General features: G+C 36.2%; 2 protein-coding genes and 1 long non-coding RNA gene across 7 annotated transcripts; 1 reads left to right on the top strand and 2 right to left on the bottom strand.

Annotated features, from left to right (window-relative positions):
• Window positions 1–304: 304 nt before the first annotated feature.
• LOC116848615 (glycerol kinase-like) lies at window positions 305–5,327 on the bottom strand. 2 transcript variants are annotated; one of them, XM_032824913.1, is made up of 10 exons: window positions 5,183–5,327; window positions 4,683–4,798; window positions 4,073–4,331; window positions 3,439–3,662; window positions 2,970–3,176; window positions 2,714–2,824; window positions 2,346–2,599; window positions 1,335–1,540; window positions 1,020–1,151; window positions 305–447 (listed from the first exon to the last, which is right to left on the bottom strand). In XM_032824913.1, exons 2-10 carry the CDS (start codon window positions 4,755–4,757, stop codon window positions 362–364), a joined length of 1,554 nt encoding a protein of 517 aa, XP_032680804.1. In that variant the 5' UTR covers window positions 4,758–4,798; window positions 5,183–5,327; the 3' UTR covers window positions 305–361. The 2 variants fall into 2 exon arrangements, with proteins under 2 accessions (XP_032680804.1, XP_032680803.1); XM_032824912.1 differs by lacking the exon at window positions 5,183–5,327 and adding an exon at window positions 4,935–5,137.
• Window positions 5,328–7,058: 1,731 nt separating this feature from the next.
• Window positions 7,059–15,735, top strand: LOC116848588 (ras GTPase-activating protein-binding protein 2). Of its 4 annotated transcripts, none has more exons than XM_032824843.1 (9): window positions 7,059–7,135; window positions 9,958–10,146; window positions 10,590–10,770; window positions 11,259–11,639; window positions 12,118–12,564; window positions 12,647–12,836; window positions 14,502–14,758; window positions 14,844–15,012; window positions 15,550–15,735. In XM_032824843.1, the coding sequence occupies exons 2-9, from the start codon at window positions 10,049–10,051 to the stop codon at window positions 15,696–15,698; spliced, it is 1,872 nt and encodes a 623-aa protein (XP_032680734.1). In that variant the 5' UTR covers window positions 7,059–7,135; window positions 9,958–10,048; the 3' UTR covers window positions 15,699–15,735. The 4 variants fall into 4 exon arrangements, with proteins under 4 accessions (XP_032680734.1, XP_032680735.1, XP_032680732.1 ...); XM_032824844.1 differs by having other exon boundaries at window positions 7,064–7,485; window positions 12,142–12,564; XM_032824841.1 differs by having other exon boundaries at window positions 7,064–7,485.
• On the bottom strand, window positions 11,717–15,607 carry LOC116848593. Its single transcript, XR_004378985.1, has 3 exons — window positions 15,465–15,607; window positions 13,777–15,031; window positions 11,717–12,823 (listed from the first exon to the last, which is right to left on the bottom strand). It is a non-coding gene; the product is annotated as an uncharacterized LOC116848593 (long non-coding RNA).
• Window positions 15,736–18,178: the final 2,443 nt, after the last annotated feature.

The raw sequence follows: 18,178 nt of genomic DNA, 5'->3' as shown, positions 1-18,178 counted from the left end.
ATATATATATAAAATTTAGACATAATGTATATAATTATATAGATATATAGACATATAGATGTATATAATTATATAATTTATAGATTATATTGTATCGTTATAGATACATTATAAATCATACAGGATTGGATAATGATTGGATATTATTAGGATTTATAATTTATTTCAGAAAATTTATTTGAGAAAAATTATTGCGTACTCTAAGATGGACTCTAAAAGTGGAAAATCGGGATATATTTGATGAAATGAATTGTTAATTATTGTATTACGGATGTTTCAACACAATAATTTATTACAATTTATGTATGTGTTCAAATATTTATTTTTTATCCGGTACAAAAATAGGCATGTGCATACAACTTTAATTATTCATTAAAGTCGTTGAACAATCCCACTTCATAGATCTTTCAACAGCCATTTTCCATTTAGAATACCTGAGATCTCTCTCTAAAACGAAATGATTATAATGCTTCATTATTTTTATTTATATTATTTATAAGCCAATATTTATGTCCCATATTTATATAATATTCATATAGTATATATTTATATAATATTCATATAATATTCATATAATATTTATATAATATTTATATAATATGATAAATTCGACTAGTAATTTATTATAAAATTATCAATAGATATGTGCAAATCAAACAGACTCAGTCTTTAAAAAGAAATACTCAAGTTTTGTCTAAAAGAAATATCATTATTATTGCATTTCTTTAATAAGGAGATAAAGTAAGATCACAACACATGGAATATAAATATAGGCCTACATATTCAATATGTTATACATCTGCTTTTAACTGCATTTAATTTACTTTTAGTATGACGTAATAATAGTTTTAATAGTACTTATAGTACTTAATAATGCATAAGTTCCTTAATAGTTACTAGCAATAGTACTTATAATATCAGTATTTATATATTTATGTATATTATTATCATATATTTTTCTTTCCTACAGCTACTTAAATTACCACTGACATGTTATAAAGAAATATACGGTTGCTTACCATCCTCACTAATTACAGGTGAAAACTTAGTTACTTGAGATCCATCCACCTCATTTATGTCAATTAAACCTGCACCAATACCAGCCAAAATTGCAGCACCTAACGCCGTTGTTTCAACCATGTCTGGTCTCACTGTTCAAAATAAAATTTTATTTGTTTGATGAATTATGTTATAATGAATTAATAATGAATCTATATAAGTTTTTCTGGATACGTTTAATCCTTTAATTGTAATATATTTTGCGTTGCACTGTTAAATTATAAGGGTGAATATATAATGCATATAAAGAAACCATATTGGTATAATTTACTCACCGACTGTTATTCCCGTTAAGTCAGCCTGTAACTGCATTAGTAAACTGTTTACTGTCATACCCCCATCAACTTGCAGAGTTGTCAGTTTTGTTCCGGAATCTTTCACCATTGCTTCCAATATATCTCTCGTTTGAAAACAAACTGCTTCCAACGCTGCTCGTATAATATGATATTGCTGCGTATCCTCGGTAATCCCACAAATTACTCTGATTTAAATAAGTTACATAAATAACATAAAAAAATCAAATATATATATTAGTATATTCACTACTTGCACAGAGAGAATATTTAAACATAACATTCGAATACATTCTTTGTATAGAGTGAAAATAAAATATAAGAAGAATAATATAACTTACTGAAAGGGAAACAAAAAAGTTTTAAGAAATTTAATAAATCCAAAAACTAGCAACTTCAGAGATATTTCGTCTCTTAATTTGTAAATAAATAAATTGATCTTAAAAGAATTATGTATACTGCAAATGTATAGATCGCAGAAATATTAATTTACTAACATATTCGTCTCGTGTGTTCATCAACTATATAACTGCTGATATTATTGAACTAATTCTAACTAGACTAAATATTATTGAACAAATACAAATTATTTTATATTATATGGAGTAATATACATCTAACTATTAATTTACATTTAAAAAGAACGTAAAAATATTCTGAAAGTACTAATTTTTAAATATATCTTATCGTCTAACTTTTTGTCACTTATCATATATAATTTTTTTATCTTATCTTACTGAAACTTTCCTTTTATATTTCTAAAGCTTTACTCTTAATCATCCTTAAAGTTTTCAATTTTGTTCTTACTATGTAAAAATAATTTTCATTATATAAAAAAATTTTTATGCACCAAAGAATTTATACTTTGAAAGATATGAAATGTGTGTGAACTTGAGATATTGTTGATTTAATATATGTAATTGTAAAGGAACTTTTTAATTTTATGCTAGTACAAAATAGAAGAATAAAAAAATTTTCAGTCAGAAACAATACCCGCGTGCATCTTGTTGCCAATAAGGCGCGTACAGCCCTGAAAAAGCTGGTACGAAATACACATCGCCGGAACACCTCACACGTTCTGCCATATCCTGTGACTGCGTGATATTAGTAAGAATTTGTATATTATCTCGCAGCCAAGATAAAGCAGCACCGGCAACAGCGACAGATCCTTCTAATGCGTAAACAGGCGGTAATCGTGCAATCTTGTAAGCAACGGTGGTTAACAAACCTTGTGTTGAATCGACTTTCTGCAAAGCAATATTTCGTATCTCTCGTTATTATTCGAGTGCCTCTTTCAATACACAAAGGAAAAGCGTTTGCTATGCATTCTATATCACCCGATCGTTCTGTGTTATACATACTACATTTCCTGTATTGTAAAGCAAAAAGCATCCCGTGCCATATGTGGCTTTCGCTTGGCCAGGTTTCAAACATAATTGACCAAGAAGAGCTCCTTGTTGATCACCTACACACTGTGAGACAAAAAAACATAAAGAAAAGTAATTAGTGTACGGTATATTTACTTGAAATATATATACGCAATTATTTCTTACACAAAAAAGTCATCTATATAATTTACTAGATTTCAAAAGGTTATTTAATATTATGTGTACTTACACCTGCTATAGCTATACCGGCAAGAACTTCAGGGTTTGAAATATGACCGTAGATTTCCGCACTAGATCGTATTTCCGGAAGGATGTGTTGTGGAATGCCAAAGAAACGGCATAACAAAGAATCCCACTTTAATGTTTCAATATTCATTAGCATCGTACGGGATGCATTCGATACATCAGTAATATGCAATTGGCCCTTTGTGAGATTCTAAAATATATTCTACTTTAATATATTCCTTTTTAAAAATATATTTTAATTATAAATTAATAATATAAATAATAATTCACACACAAATAAGGAGAAATGAATTAAACTGAGTTTGATACTACTTAATGTCAAATAAATTGAACTAATATACTTATACATATTCCTTCAATGAAATTTGATTGATATGTATATTCTAAATGTGACATCCACAAGCTACTAATACTATGTACAAGCTATTAGTTCAATGAAAGTACTTATTTACCCAAATTAACCAAGTGTCAACTGTTCCAAAAGCACATTTGTTTGCATCTACTGCTTGCTTCACACGTGGCACATTATCTATCAACCAGCGTATCTTAAGAGCACTAAAATAGGGAGACATAGGTAAGCCACATAGAGGCTTTAAATAATTCTTATTTCGCGTTTTATTAGGAACACTATCCAATACATCATCTAGAGTCGTAGTTGTCCTCATATCAAGCCATACTGGAAAGTTAGTAAATTTTATGTAATTATCTTATTCAACTTAGTGCTCAACACATATATATGTATATACAAAGGCAATATACAATTTTGAGGATTAAAGTAGCAGAATAATAGCTTCATCAAATTTTCACAAAGAAATATTCAACAATTATCCAAACATGATATATATTAGTGACGTCAGAGACATAACACACACACACACATACACACACACATACACTATACACATACATACATTAATATATCATATAACATTATTGTGTTTGATTAGATATTACTGGCTGTCAAATTAAAAAATCAGCTAAGTGCAGATAGACCATTAAAGTTCAATACAACAACAGGAAACAGTCATAATACATAACTATAATAAGTTACATAACTATAATAAGTCTTATATAACTATTACATACCAATTGCATTATGCAAAGGTTCTCCAGTCTCCTTGTCCCATACCAAAGTTGTTTCTCTCTGATTAGTGATTCCTATAGCTTTGATATCAGAGACTGATAAACGCATATCTTTCATCTTCTTTACAGTTTCTTTTATACATTCTATGACAGCTTGTAATATTTCGTTTGGATCCTGCTCTACCCATCCTTCTTGAGGATATTTTTGCTTGATTTCAATCTGATGTGAGGCAACTACTTTTCTATGCAATACATCAAAAACCTAAATAAATAAGATTTATGATAAAGTGGATTAATAAATTGTTTTTTATATCACAAGTAGATATTTTTCAAAATATTGTACATTTGTTTTAATATATTCTGATACAAAATATATGAAGTATTTCAAGTCTGTTTACAAAATGAAATTTTGAATTTTATCAAGAATTGTTTTTATTTTTAATAGTTTTCAGGTAAATAACATATAACATTTTAAATAGATTATCCTGTTTGCAATAGAAAAACCTTTTCTTTCACAACTTAGTAAGAAGGAAGTACTATTAAAGAGAATGTCATACAATACTAAAATTTACTATTTTATTACAAAGAACTGAAGTAATAATTAATATCTTACCAAAAATCTAGCACTACTGGTGCCTTCATCAATAGCACCTATTAAAGGTCCAAATCCAGTTGTATTCTCAGGCATGTTGTGTCTTCTTAGGAATCACGTCCGTGAGATGTTACTTCCTGTAAAGATAACATATGTACACTTAACCTTTGCTTATTCTGTTACGTAATACGTAAACAGATCGGCGTAATAGCTGATAAGCTATTATGCCGGTTAGTATGAAAGATTCAGATATATAATTATATATATAATTACCTATGTTTAATTTTATCTAATGTTATATTATTCATCGTTATATCGTTATATTAAACTGGAATTTACTTTTGGATATACGCATATCTTCGTTGACGTAAACACAAATTTATATTAACGAACTTGGTTCACTTAAAAAAAATTGTCAATAAACATATCGTTTCATGCAGAGCAATGAATCTATCAAAACCCTTGCGTAGGTAACTTTTTTTCATGACAAACAAAACGTAAAGTTGTCGAAATATAGTTACTTTGAAAGTGGCCGCCAACTGATAAGTTTCCTGCGCATACATGACGAAATGGCGGGAATTTATGGCTAATGTCAGAGAGAAGTTTGAGGATGTGTTCAGAGGAGAAAGAATAGCGGAACGGAATAGTTACGGAAAAGAGATATGGTGAGAGTCAGCCAATCAGAATAATTTCGTTTTTATTCCGTTCTGTGCCCTTATGGCTCCTGCACACAGGACGCGGTAATGCTTGCCGCGCGGCAATATGCTGCTTTCCGTAATAACCTTTTAGCTCTTACGGAAAAACAACATATTGATTGGCTATCACGCGAACTTCCGCCGCGCGGCAAGCATTACCACGTCCTGTGTGCAGGGGCCATTAGAGTGCGTTCCTATTGAGTGCGTCACGCGTCACGTCGGGGAGCGGTGCACTTGGACACGGTGCATTTGGACACAGCCAATCACAGCACTGTGTGATTAGAGACATTTGTAGAGTCCCTTGGAACAGCGACTTGTGATTGGACTGTGTCCAATTGCCCCGTGTCCAACTGATATACACCCGTCGCGTCGTCTGCTGCGTCACGAGTTAACCAATCAAATCCTCTAATTGGGATAACGCGATACGCGACGCACTTGTTCCAATGGAATGATTTGGGTTGCTTTCCAACAAGAGGCACAAGTCGACACAAATATCATCCTATCTTTGGGTGCTTTCCAATTGCTTAACACATCTTAACACATATGTACACAGAAATGCACAAAGTGTAACGTTGTGCACGATTCAATTGGAACAAAATGTATACTAATGTGTATATATGTCGGATAAGGTTAGGATTATTTTTCAATTATGCTTATATTTTGATATTTTTTAATAATAAATAATAAAATCTAAATAATAAAAAAGATATTATCCACTTCACGTCGCAAATGCCAGTCTCTTTTCAAGCCGTTACGCTTATTAACTTGAATTTTCACTAGAAAACACTAGTTTACACAGCCGACTAGTAGCCTTCGAGCTAAGTACGGATGTGTAGTGTTGTGTCGACGATTACGACAATTGGAATGCAACTTGTGTCGCCGTGTGCATGAAAGTGTCTAGGGATATTGCAATTGGAAAGCACCCTTTGTTAAGCCAGCGGCACACGATATTTATTTTCATGCTGGATTGCTTGCTGGATGGAAATACTCTGTTTTGATTGGTGCATTTCTGAAGACGAACAAGTCATAGGCTTGTGCTGTTTACATTGTGCACTTGATACGCATACTAAAGCTGCGTTCCGAAATTCACTGCCAGTACTGAAAATCTATAGTTTATGTTACATATACTATAGATTTTCAGTACTGGCAGTAAATTTCGGAACGCAGCCTAAATAGTAATTTTCTATTATATAATCTTAATATCGCCAATGCATATCAACGGCGACGCATTCAATCAATACAATACGTTTTGTTGATGAGTATTATATTAGCTTAATATACCGTTGTTTATATATATCGTCGATGTTAAGATTATCTAATAAAAAGTTACTATTTAGTACGCGTATCAAGTGCACGATGTAAACCAGGCCATTATTGGTTAATTCGTGACGCAGGCAGACGACGCGACGCGTGACGCGTTCAGTGTGAACTCAGCCTTATGGCTCCTGCACACAAGCGCTGTAATGCCACGCGGCGGAAGTCGCGTGACAGCCAATCAATATGCTGTTTTCCGTAATAACCTTCTAGCTCTTACGGAAAAATAATATATTGATTGGCTGTCACATAGAGAATTTGTACGATGCCTGGAGGAAACATTAGAAATTTCAGAAATCCTTTGTCAGCCAATCAGTCCCGTCAGCCAATCAGACGACGTATGCTGCACGATAAATAAAATAGCGCCCTCACAAACCTCCTCGTTCAGCAGTGAGATTCAGAGGTGGTTAGATGGGAGCGAGACATCAGCGGCACAGTCGTCTATATCTTTCTGGAGGCTTCACGGTTAGTAGATCTGCTGTGCGCTGCATGTGCTGACGCCACGGTGCTGCTGCTACTACAGACAAGAGTGGGCAGGTCGCGTTCACAGTAATACACAGCTATAACGTCGCAAACTGTTTTTATAAATTGATATCACGACTGTGGGACTCGGTGTCTCGGCGTTTTCTCGCGAGCCACCTTTTTCCCCCGTACCATTCGGTCTCGGCTGAACGTGCACAACAAACAGCTCTATCATCAACAGCAGCCGCCGCCGCCGCCGGTCGCGTCGAGTAGCTGCCCCAGAGAAAGAAAGAAGAGAGAGACAGCAAGAGTGCGTCTGTGCTGCGCGCGAGAGTACTCGGTTGTTGTATCAGGTGAGTTGCATGCGCTCATTGCTCGCAGAACACAGTCACCGTATTCGCCACGTGACGCTGTTCGTTCGTCGAAGATGCGATCGTCTGCTCGCTCGTTTGCGCGGCATTCGGATCGGCTTCGGAAGCGTGAGGCACGTACGCCAGAGCACACTTCCGTTGTTATCGCCGCACCGTCGATCCCGACGTGACCGCGATGGTGCTTCCCGGTGGCGACACGTTTGTCATGTTTCGGGCAGCCGCGCGGCAGGTGCTTCGATAGCGATCTCACCATCGTTGCGCGACTCGCCCCCGTCCACGTCTCGTCGGCGCGTTGGTGTGCGCTCACGGGGCTATCGGGAAATATCGCCATGCTTGCGTGAGCGAGAAGAACGACCGACCGGGCGCGACCGCGCTCTTTCGTCCTGCACGAGGTGCGAGAGAGCGAGAACGCCAGCAGAACACTCTTCTCGTCTCACGCACTCGTTTTTCTTCCTTTTACGGTTCACCTCGCTTTCGTTTTGTTTCGCGCCGTCCCGTGGACGGAAACATCTAGAAACGTATTCTTTCGGGGGCGGGTAGGGAAGAGGGGGAAGACGATTCGGCAGCACGGAGGGACAGAGAAAGAGCGAGAAAGAGAGACACGTGCTACACCGAGGATGTGTGCAGTACAGGTTTAATGCTATTCTATGCGAATTCTCGTTCATTCTCTGTTAGAGAAAGACGAACCAAGAAGGTTCGAGAAAAAAAGGGTAGGAATTGTGTAGTACCGAAGGGAGGGAGGGGATATGGGGGTGGTGGAGGAAGACTGAGGAGAGAGAGAGAGAAAGAGAGATGGCATCGCGAAAATTTTGCCATGCGCTTCGCCGAGCTACGCGCGTCGCCAGTTCCTTTGTGTTTGCCGCACGCAGTATCGCTCCGATTATTTGCGCGCTAAGTAATAAGACGATTTTTCGAGTTTCGGATCGGTTACTACATTTTTCAGCGGTGACTCGCAGCTCGTGAGAATATCCGCGGGGATTCTCGTAGACAAAGCCTAACCGAGCGTCTGCACGTGAAAATTGAACGATTAACATCACTTGGCCCTCTGTCCACGGTAAATGTACACAGCGAGCGACCACACGTTGTAGTATCCTTTATCCTGAAATTTCATTCGCAACGTGCTCCTTTAAATAAAGCTTAAATAGCCATTGACGATTCAAAATTCGGCTGGGAATGTGTTGTGTGGATTAATGAAATACTTGCGGTTAATATATACGCAAAATATTTTCAGCTTGTAATATTTAGAACTATTTTTTTTATCTTTTTATATAAGTGATATTTAGTTATACTATGAAATTATTTATATATATATATTTTCGATGGTTATGTTATAAACATTTTGTTTTTAATATTTATGAGTATTATAGATGATGATTAAAGGATATTTTTGTGATAATTATCTAAGTAAAAAAGCTGATGTAATAGGGGAAAATATTTCTATTTATGTATTATTACTTTACTTTTATGTGTACATAACTAGCAATTAATTAATATTTAATTAATATTTGTCTTGTGAATTATTTTATTTGAATACTAATTATTGTGTAAGGAATATTTTTTTACATGTAGACTGCTCATCTTAACAGACATTACAATTTTTGAGCTATTGCAAGCAGTTTAACAAACAAAGAATTAATAGTCTTTAATAAGTTATAGATTTCAGTAATTTCAGTGTTCTCTTCTTTAATAAAATATTGAACTTGTCTTTAAATAGAATCATTTTTTGTTATAACATAGAGAGCTTCAAAATAAACCAAGTTACAATGAAAGATTAATCTATATTAAATGGATTTAAATTTCAGAAGAAATTACATGAATGTATCAATCAAAATTTACTTGTAAATATCTTGAACAGAATTTACTTTTCTGGGTAGCAAAGAATCTGCAGTGGTCTCATATGTAGAATTTTCAACTTTTAATATCACATCACTATCTCGATTTTCCACAGCATTAACTTTTAATTTTAATGAATTACATTTCATATGATGTAAGGAAAAACATGTATTTTTTTTATAAGATATATATCTGATACATAACGTTATTATTGTACGAAATTATTTGAACACAATGTTTGGAGATCACTTAATAAATATTTATATATTTATATTTGGCATCACAGTTGGCTTCTTTACTTGGACTTTTCCCCTACTCTTTACTCAGTAAAGAATATGTGTATCTATAGGAAAATGTAAAAGTATGTTTAATATTTTGTTATAAAATTAGGGTTTTTATTTCAACTTCTCTATTAAGAGCCATTCTTTTCTTATCGAACTATTAGAAGTGGCTTAAATGATCTGATGACTGTTACGATAGTATATGCAGGTATATACATGGCTCCTATTAATGTTAGTTGTTATTTTCTTTTACTTTATCTTTTATTTTTAATTCTCAATATTATGGCGATTAATTGCGTGACGATGTTCTAATGATAGAATCAAATTTTCTTTGTTTCAGACATTTGCCTTAATAATTTTAGAACTATCCCATCGAAGATTAATTTCCTGTTGGAAGCAAGATATTATTTTAGAAGTTAGACAGTAAGAAGATGGTCATGGAGGCAACCCCTTCTCCGCAGAGTGTCGGTCGCGAGTTTGTCCGACAATATTATACTTTACTGAATCAAGCTCCAGCCCACCTTCACAGGTACTTGCTCGTATTTTCATGTAAATTGAATTTATGATGTCGATCAAACTTTATTCGACGCTTGTATAACTGTTGAATATCATTTGTCCGTTATCGATGTATATGTGTGTGTGTATATCTGTGTATATTATATATGAATCTGTCAGTCTACCAAACGGATTTGTTCTCGAAAAATCGATAACTCGATCATTATACGAATATGGTCTGTTCGCGACGTTTTATTCGGATTCCGAAGTATTTTTTTTACGTAGAATTAGTGATTTTATTATGTAGATAGAATACCTTGAAGCATCTAACAGATCATATCCTGTGTCATCCAAGTATAATCTATGTGACAGATTTCTTATCAGCCGGGATGACGCACAAGTTTAAATTTCATATCCAGAAGATATCTGAAACGCTATAACTTACGATGATAACTTACGATTTATTTTTGTAACTAGATTCTACAATCAACATTCTTCCTTTGTACACGGAGGATTAGATTCCAATAGAGAATCTACACCAGCAATTGGTCAAAAACAGATCCATCAGAAGATTCAACAGCTGAACTTCCGTGATTGCCACGCGAAGATAAGTCAAGTCGATTCTCAGCTTACTCTTGAAAATGGTGTCGTTGTGCAGGTAAATGGTGTCAATTTTATATAAATTTAATTGAAAGGGAACCATTGCGTTTGCACTTTATCATAAATTAAGAGAATATAGTTGTACATTTTTAAAACACTATAGTCTATGTAATCTCTATAACATTAGAATTTCGTTTATTTTCAGATAAGATTATAAGTCATAGCGATAAATATTTAATATAAATTTATACCAGTTTCACTCAGTTATTACAATTCTAAAAGTAGAATATAAAATTTTATTATTATTATTACTATATTATTAGATTATACTTTAAAAGTAAAGTATAATCATGTGTTTATACTTTAATTCGCTTTTCATACTTTTATAAATTATTTATACATCATGTATTTGTTGCTCCTAATTTAACAATTTCTAATTATATTATAATTTTCCAAGTATCCTTTTAGATATTTCTTATAATGCACTACTGTATTCTCTATAACAACTACTGTATTCTCAAGTATTTACTTTGGATTATTACGTAGGTTTCGGGTGAATTGTCTAACGCTGGTCAACCGATGCGTCGTTTCACCCAAACCTTTGTGTTGGCGATACAAGCACCGAAGACCTACTACGTCCATAACGACATCTTCCGCTATCAAGACCTGATATTCCCTGACGAGGAAGAAGCTGATGGCGTAGGCGGTGTGGAAGGTGGCGAGAGCGGCGAGAGAGAGGTCGAGGAGAGCGGCCGATCCGAGCCTGAGGAAGACGAACATCCGACTCAGGCTCAGCAGTTGACAGCAGCTCCAGCTGCAACCGCTCCCGAGCAGCAAACTCAGCCGCCGCTCATCCCGACACAGCAGCCGCCGCTTCAGCAGCAGCCGCCAATATATTATGGTGGGCTGCCAACTCCATCGCCACACGTTAGTATAGCAGACATGATATATTATCACTACGATGTGGTTAGATATTATATTAGATATTATATGAAACTACAGTCTATACAAAATATATTTATTATTGTTAAACTATAAATAAATATAAGTTAGACAGTAAGAAGATAGTCGTGGACACCTTTTCCACGGGAGTGTCGGTCGAATTTGTACGACTTTTAATATGCTCTTTGCTGAATCAAGCTCTAGCTTACCACTGTGGAAAGCATTTTTCATTGTTGTATAGCATTGTTGTTGTATAGACTTTACATTTATTTTTTGTTTCTTTTCATCGACGAGAATCTTAAAATTGATAATTATAATATTATGTTTGATCATTATAATATTATGTCAAAAGACTTTGTCTAAAGAATTGTCGAAATTATGTCACGGAAGAACTTTTGATCGGAAATATATAATTCAACGCTTTTTGCTTAGTTCTACTTATATATTTTAACATTGAATATAGTTGTGTGTATCCACGACCATTCAGGTTCATCAGGTGCAGCAAGTAATGCAACAAGTTTTGAACGGATCAGTGCACGAGGAGGCGTCGCTGATGAATCAACAACCGCCTCCACAGCAGCAACAGCCGCCGCCGCCTCCTCCGGCCCAGCAACATCAGTACATAGCTGAGCCGACCGCGCAGTCCCAGTTCGTGAAGGAGAAAGAACACGACGGGAACGGCGAGCAGCAAAAACAGCAGAGCGAGGACGAGCAGCAGACCCCGACGGAGGAGAGGACCGAGAAACCTGAGGCGGAAACTTCCTCTCCGAAAGAAGTTGAACCGGAACGGCCAGTTTCCAATGTCGCCGTTAACAGCAATGGGCCTAAGACTTACGCGAACCTAGTGAAGTCTTATCCAAGCACCACAGGCGCTACGAGTCCTCAAACTCCCAAGTTGCCTGCTTCTCCGGTAAATTTTATTCCTGTTATGTGACGTAAACGCGCTTTCTATACGACAGCAATAATCTCCTTCCTTTTCTCTCTTCTTACAGCCGCCGATGACGAATCTACGCTTGGACGACAGAACGCCGTTGCATCCTGCGAACAATGGATCGACGCTGACTGTTGCCGGCAACGTGACTGCAGTTCAGCAGCAGACGCACCGGGTTGGAAATCCACCGTCACAACAACAGCAGCATCCGCAGCAGCAACGAGTTCCGAGAGGAGGTCTGGTACAGAGAGGTAAAGAGAACGATATACTATATCATAATAATGATTTAATATTGACGTTTTCAGATTTTTAATCATTAAGAAATTTTCAAGCTAATAATTAGTTATATAGAATATATAAGTCAATAATAATTTGTAAGCCAAGAGAATAATGTCGATGAATCATTGAAATTGATCAGTTGAAATTTTGGTCTCTTAATTGCGTGTGACATTAGTAGTTATCTATTATATTTTAAAAGTTTCATTATATGTGAACGTAGTATAATTGCAGTTAAATATCAATTGATAAAGAAAGTGAATTTTCCTTTGATGACGTGGGAATGTGGATTCAGAAATATTAGATATATCAAAAAGTATATAAACGCCAAATGATAAATGATAGATAAAAGCTAAATGATGATTTAATGAGGATATATATTAAAAAGTCACACACACATATACATATTACAAATCATAACTTTTTGACCATTATTGTGGTCATCTTTAACCGAATTAACAAAATAATAAATTATTAAAAAAATATGTTAGTTACACAGGATAAAAGTTTTAAATAATTTTATAAAAAAAATTATAGAAAATATAGTCGTAGGTATAATAAATTAGAGTCACAGAACTATACGATGTAAAACTGAAAGAAACATATTTCAAGGTAACAATTGTTACTAAATGCGCGGATGATTATATAATTTTTTTTTGAAAGCGAAAACTTGAAAAATTTCATATTGTTTGGAAAGTTATATGACCACTATACAAATGAAAATATGTCGACAATCCTTGATAGACGATTCTCTTCTGATGACTTTCAGGATTTCGAAGACTAGATTGTTAATATTAATTCAATGTCGTATACACAGACTATGGTGAAAATTTATTATACAAATTAACAAATTGTAAATAACAATACAATACATAGCAATGAATAATTTTTAATAAATAATATTAAAAAACTCACAGTCGAGATAGATATATTTTATATGTCCAGAAATAATTTGAATTAAAACTAGTTACTTGAAGAAAGATCTAATATCAAGTGATGGAACGAACAAGGGTATATAAAGCAAGTTAGCAGTATGATACATGAAAAAAATTTGAAAAGGAACAAGAATACTAGACGAAAACAAACATTTCTTACATGTCTACAAAGTCCAATAGCGAAAAGTAAATATTATGTAACATTTCACTGTCTTGTGCGTTTAGAACACTATTTTGACCTTTTATATGTATAATCTCAGATATCAATCTTTGATGGTAATGCTGTCTGTTACCCAAGATTTCGATATTGCATATTCGTCTAAAGATGACCAATAATGATCAAAACTTTTCGACTTGTAACTTTTATCTGCATATATTTTTTCTAATTTATATATGTTCATTAGATTGACATTTGTATCTTATTTTACATTGACTTCTATATTTTTTGATTTTAATTAATGAATTTTAGAATTACTTAATTTTTAGTTGTATCAAATCAACGAGTAGCTTTGTATTCTTGCGAATCGAAAATTTACTTCGACCATTATATTGCATCTTATTTCTCGTACTAGCATACTAACGTATGCACGATAGCCTCGTGAGTAATAACGCTGAATAATTCATGATAATAATGATCGTGACGAATGATAAACGATAAATGTTTTTATTTCATTTACCGTAATAACGAATAAAATGATTTCTTAGATGGAGAAAGGCGTGGTACAAGACAATACAGCGATGCTCATCAACTCTTCCTGGGCAACCTACCGCACAATGCATCCGAAAGCGATTTACGTCAGGTATTCGAGCGTTACGGAAGAGTTGCGGAGTTGCGTGTGCACAGTAAATCGAATGACAGGTGCAAGGGTCCACAAGGCGGAAACAATACTGCGCGAGTGCCTAATTACGGTTTTATCACATTCGAAGATCAGCAGGTTGTTACCAAGGTGTTGAATTCTTTGGTACGTATGTCTCTGAAATAACTATGACGAATTCGTTCGAATGAAGATGACGTTTTACCTGTTTTCATTACGATTGTCATTTTAGCCTATTTACTATCCTGACGAGAGTGGACAGAAATTGAACGTGGAAGAGAAAAAGGTGAGGCCTAGAATGTCTCTGGACGGTAGTGGTGGAAGATTGAATTCCGGAGATGGTGGCATACGTTCCATGGGCGGACAGCAACAGCAACAACAGCAGCAGCAGCGTGGCCCAGGTAATGTTGCAGATACAGTCTATGTAAAATAAGACAATTATCTATATATAAACAATATTTAACGTAAAGGGCAATAAGAGTTCAAGCACAGGTTGAATAGTGCTATTAAAACTATTAAAAAATAGTGACCCAATCTCACAATGAGAAGAAATTTATTAATCATCAAACGCGTTTCGGTCTAATTTTGCAGACCCTCTTCAGTGATTAAAATCTGCGAAATTAGACCGAACGCGTTTGATGATTAATAAATTTCTTCTCATTGTGAGATTGGGTCACTATTTTTTAATAGTTTTAATAGCACTATTCAACCAGTGCTTGAACTCTTATTGTCCTTTACGTTAAATATTGATGATACTCAAGAAAAGTTTTTTTATTTCTTTTAGTTTATATATAAACAAATTCATAGACGGTTCTTATTTACTAATTTGCCTGATTTAATTTGCTACATGTACCAATTTAACCTTTCTCAAGTTTGTTGACGCAACTTCCAATGTATCATTCTATAATTTCTCTAATTTGTTACTCGTTCAATATCAGGTGGACCTGGAGGAGTAATGAGAGGCGGACAGCACGGCGCTCGAGGCGGACGTGGAGGATTCTCGCGGGGAGGCGACGGTGGCAGGGGCGGCGGTGGTATGCGACAGCCCGGTAACCCAAGCAACCCTGGCTATCAAAACCGTCGCTAATACCAGCCACAGTACAGGACAGTTGCATCCCCCAGTTTCCTCCCTGTTGAACAAAAGTCACCGGTATCAACGCGCATCTACGACCATTCACATTACAAGAAAGAGAATCCAGAACTACTTCATATGCCGTACGACGTTGTCACAGGCGCCCTCATACGCTTAAATGTTGTTTGCAACGTACGTCAAAAAACAACAGCGACGACAACTATCGTTGAAACCAGATGACGTTCAAGATGGAGCCGTACGAAGCACGAGCTCGAACGCAACAAGACAACATCGTGACGCGCGCTTTCGTCGACAATCTCGGACATTCGCGCCGTTCACTCGTTAATCTCGAGCTTAATGGTGCGTCCAAGTATCCCGTCAGTTCGCCAGCCAGTTAACCGATGATCGTCGGTTCGAGTTCGTCCTTTGTACACCGGGCAATCCCGCAGGACTTTGCGGCGCAAAACTCGCGAGCAGAATACGTAGACGTATTGGCGCGAGGATCCTGAAGAAAGAAACGTTGCCGTATAAGTGTAACAAATTTTCGCGGGAGACTCTCAGTGAACGAGGAAATGCGACGGACGCGATCTGAGGTTGGAACTTTGCAAGGCGATTTTGGAATGTCGCGCGTAGCCACTTGTCTCTCTCTCTCTCTCTCTCCCTCCCTCCCTCTTTTTCGATCGGGTCAATGTTGAGTAGACGTTACGCGTTTTCTGCTGCCTGCCTATTGCGAGACGAGAGGTGACGGCGGAGCGAATTCCGCCGTGCACGGTACACGCAGTAGGCACTGACGGGTGAGACGAGGCGCGATCGAGGCGAAGGAACGAGGATGCCGCAAGTGTCGTCGAGTTGTGCGTATAGTCCCCACGCTGGTTTCCAAGTTGACGAAACGTCTTTTCGTGTGAAGGTTGGGCGCGTGTACGATAAGTTGCAACGAAACTGGTATCCGTCAACGTTAGTACGCAAGCTCGACACGTTTTGTCTCACAGGTTACGAGCGACGTGAATAAAAGAAGGAAACGTGGCGCGGTTGATTTCCTCTCCCCGGCGACAATCACTCGCCAACCATCGTTCGACCGTTCGGTGATCGATCGATGGACCCGACGATGTTTTTAGGCTGCAGTTAGCTTCGTCAGTTCTCCGCTCCACGGGCAAGCTAAGTTACGAAATCATTCGTATCTACCTTGCTCCGTTGTCAATTCTTCCTTGCTTTCTCCCCCTTTTTCCCCACGTTCTTGACCCTCTTAGTCAGGTTTTGTATTTTAAGGTCGTCTTTTTGACTGTCATCTTGTAAGGTCGGGCTACGCATATCGCCTTTTCTATTCTAGTATCTATCTACCTCCCTTTACTTCTCCGTATATACGTATCACTGCCTTCGTTGGTAAACGAAGCTATTTTTCTATATTTCTGTTCTTTATACAGACAGCAGTCTTAGCTCACTTAGTTTATAGAAAACGTGCAAAAGTATTGAGCAATATCTGAATAGGATGCTAATATAAGAGTTTCGAAAGAATTCTTAACAGGACACATTACGAGAAATTTTCACCAGTAACGTAAGTATATACTATGATTTACTACAAATATCTTTCGCAGACTGATCAGACAGAAGGTGAGGGATCATGCTCGCACACGATCAGCATAAGTAATTCCTACGATCAAGACAACGAGAGATGTGAAAACAGTCGCTCTTTTGGCGCTATCTCTTTCGTTTTCTCGCTCTCAATTTTTCTTACTCGTGCCCGCTCGGTTTTCCCGCGAGTTTCCTTTATTTCATTATTGATCGCAACCAGATCCGATCGGTTCCTCCTCCGAGGCGCTTCAGATACTTCTTTCTCAGTGATTCGCGTGTGATATCACGCGATGTTGACGTTTCGTTTAACGCATCCTTGGAACGACGGTGATGACAATGACTACGCCGACGACAGCAACAGCGGCGGCGATGGCGGTGACGTTATGAGCAACACATACACACATACACATACACATACACATACATTTTCGCCCGTACATCACGTCCCCGTCTGAACGAGCCTCCCTTCGCTCTCCATCATTTCCTTCACCCGAGAGGCAGCTCTATATTCCGTTATAGATAATAAACGCTACTGTAGAGAATAATGCAGATTCGATCCGTCGAATTGTTTCTCTTTGTAAGTTAGTTTATAGCGCGGAAACGTATTTTCCGAATTTTCTGTCGGTAGAATAAGAGAGTCGTCACTGTAGCGTTGTTATGTGTGAATGAGCGAGAGAGAAGAGACAGAGAGTGTGCATGTATATCTGTATGTTTATGTATGTATCTATATATGTATGTATGTGTGTATGTATGTATGAATGTATGTATGTACGTATATATGTACGTATGAGAGAGAGGGAGAGGAGAAATAACAATTGATATATATATATATATATATATATATATATATATATATATATATATGTATATATATATATATATATATAATATATATATATATATTATATATATATATATATATATAT

This window comes from Odontomachus brunneus, unplaced genomic scaffold, assembly GCF_010583005.1.
Source record: "Odontomachus brunneus isolate Ranch 3 - 2012 unplaced genomic scaffold, Obru_v1 Obru_scaffold_097, whole genome shotgun sequence".
NCBI lineage: Eukaryota > Metazoa > Arthropoda > Insecta > Hymenoptera > Formicidae > Odontomachus > Odontomachus brunneus.
The sequence above is the reverse complement of the archived record's forward strand: the minus strand, read 5'-3'. Positions and strand labels throughout refer to the sequence as shown.

Coding starts and splice junctions, on each gene's coding strand:
- LOC116848615 (XM_032824913.1), bottom strand. CDS start 4,757: ATGCCTGAGAATACAACTGGATTTGGACCTTTAATAGGTGCTATTGAT. Junction 3,177..3,438: donor TTGACACTTGGTTAATTTGG/GTAAATAAGTAC, acceptor AATATATTTTAG/AATCTCACAAAGGGCCAATT. Junction 2,600..2,713: donor TTTACAATACAGGAAATGTA/GTATGTATAACA, acceptor ATTGCTTTGCAG/AAAGTCGATTCAACACAAGG.
- LOC116848588 (XM_032824843.1), top strand. CDS start 10,049: ATGGTCATGGAGGCAACCCCTTCTCCGCAGAGTGTCGGTCGCGAGTTT. Junction 10,771..11,258: donor AAAATGGTGTCGTTGTGCAG/GTAAATGGTGTC, acceptor ATTATTACGTAG/GTTTCGGGTGAATTGTCTAA. Junction 11,640..12,117: donor TGCCAACTCCATCGCCACAC/GTTAGTATAGCA, acceptor CATTGAATATAG/TTGTGTGTATCCACGACCAT.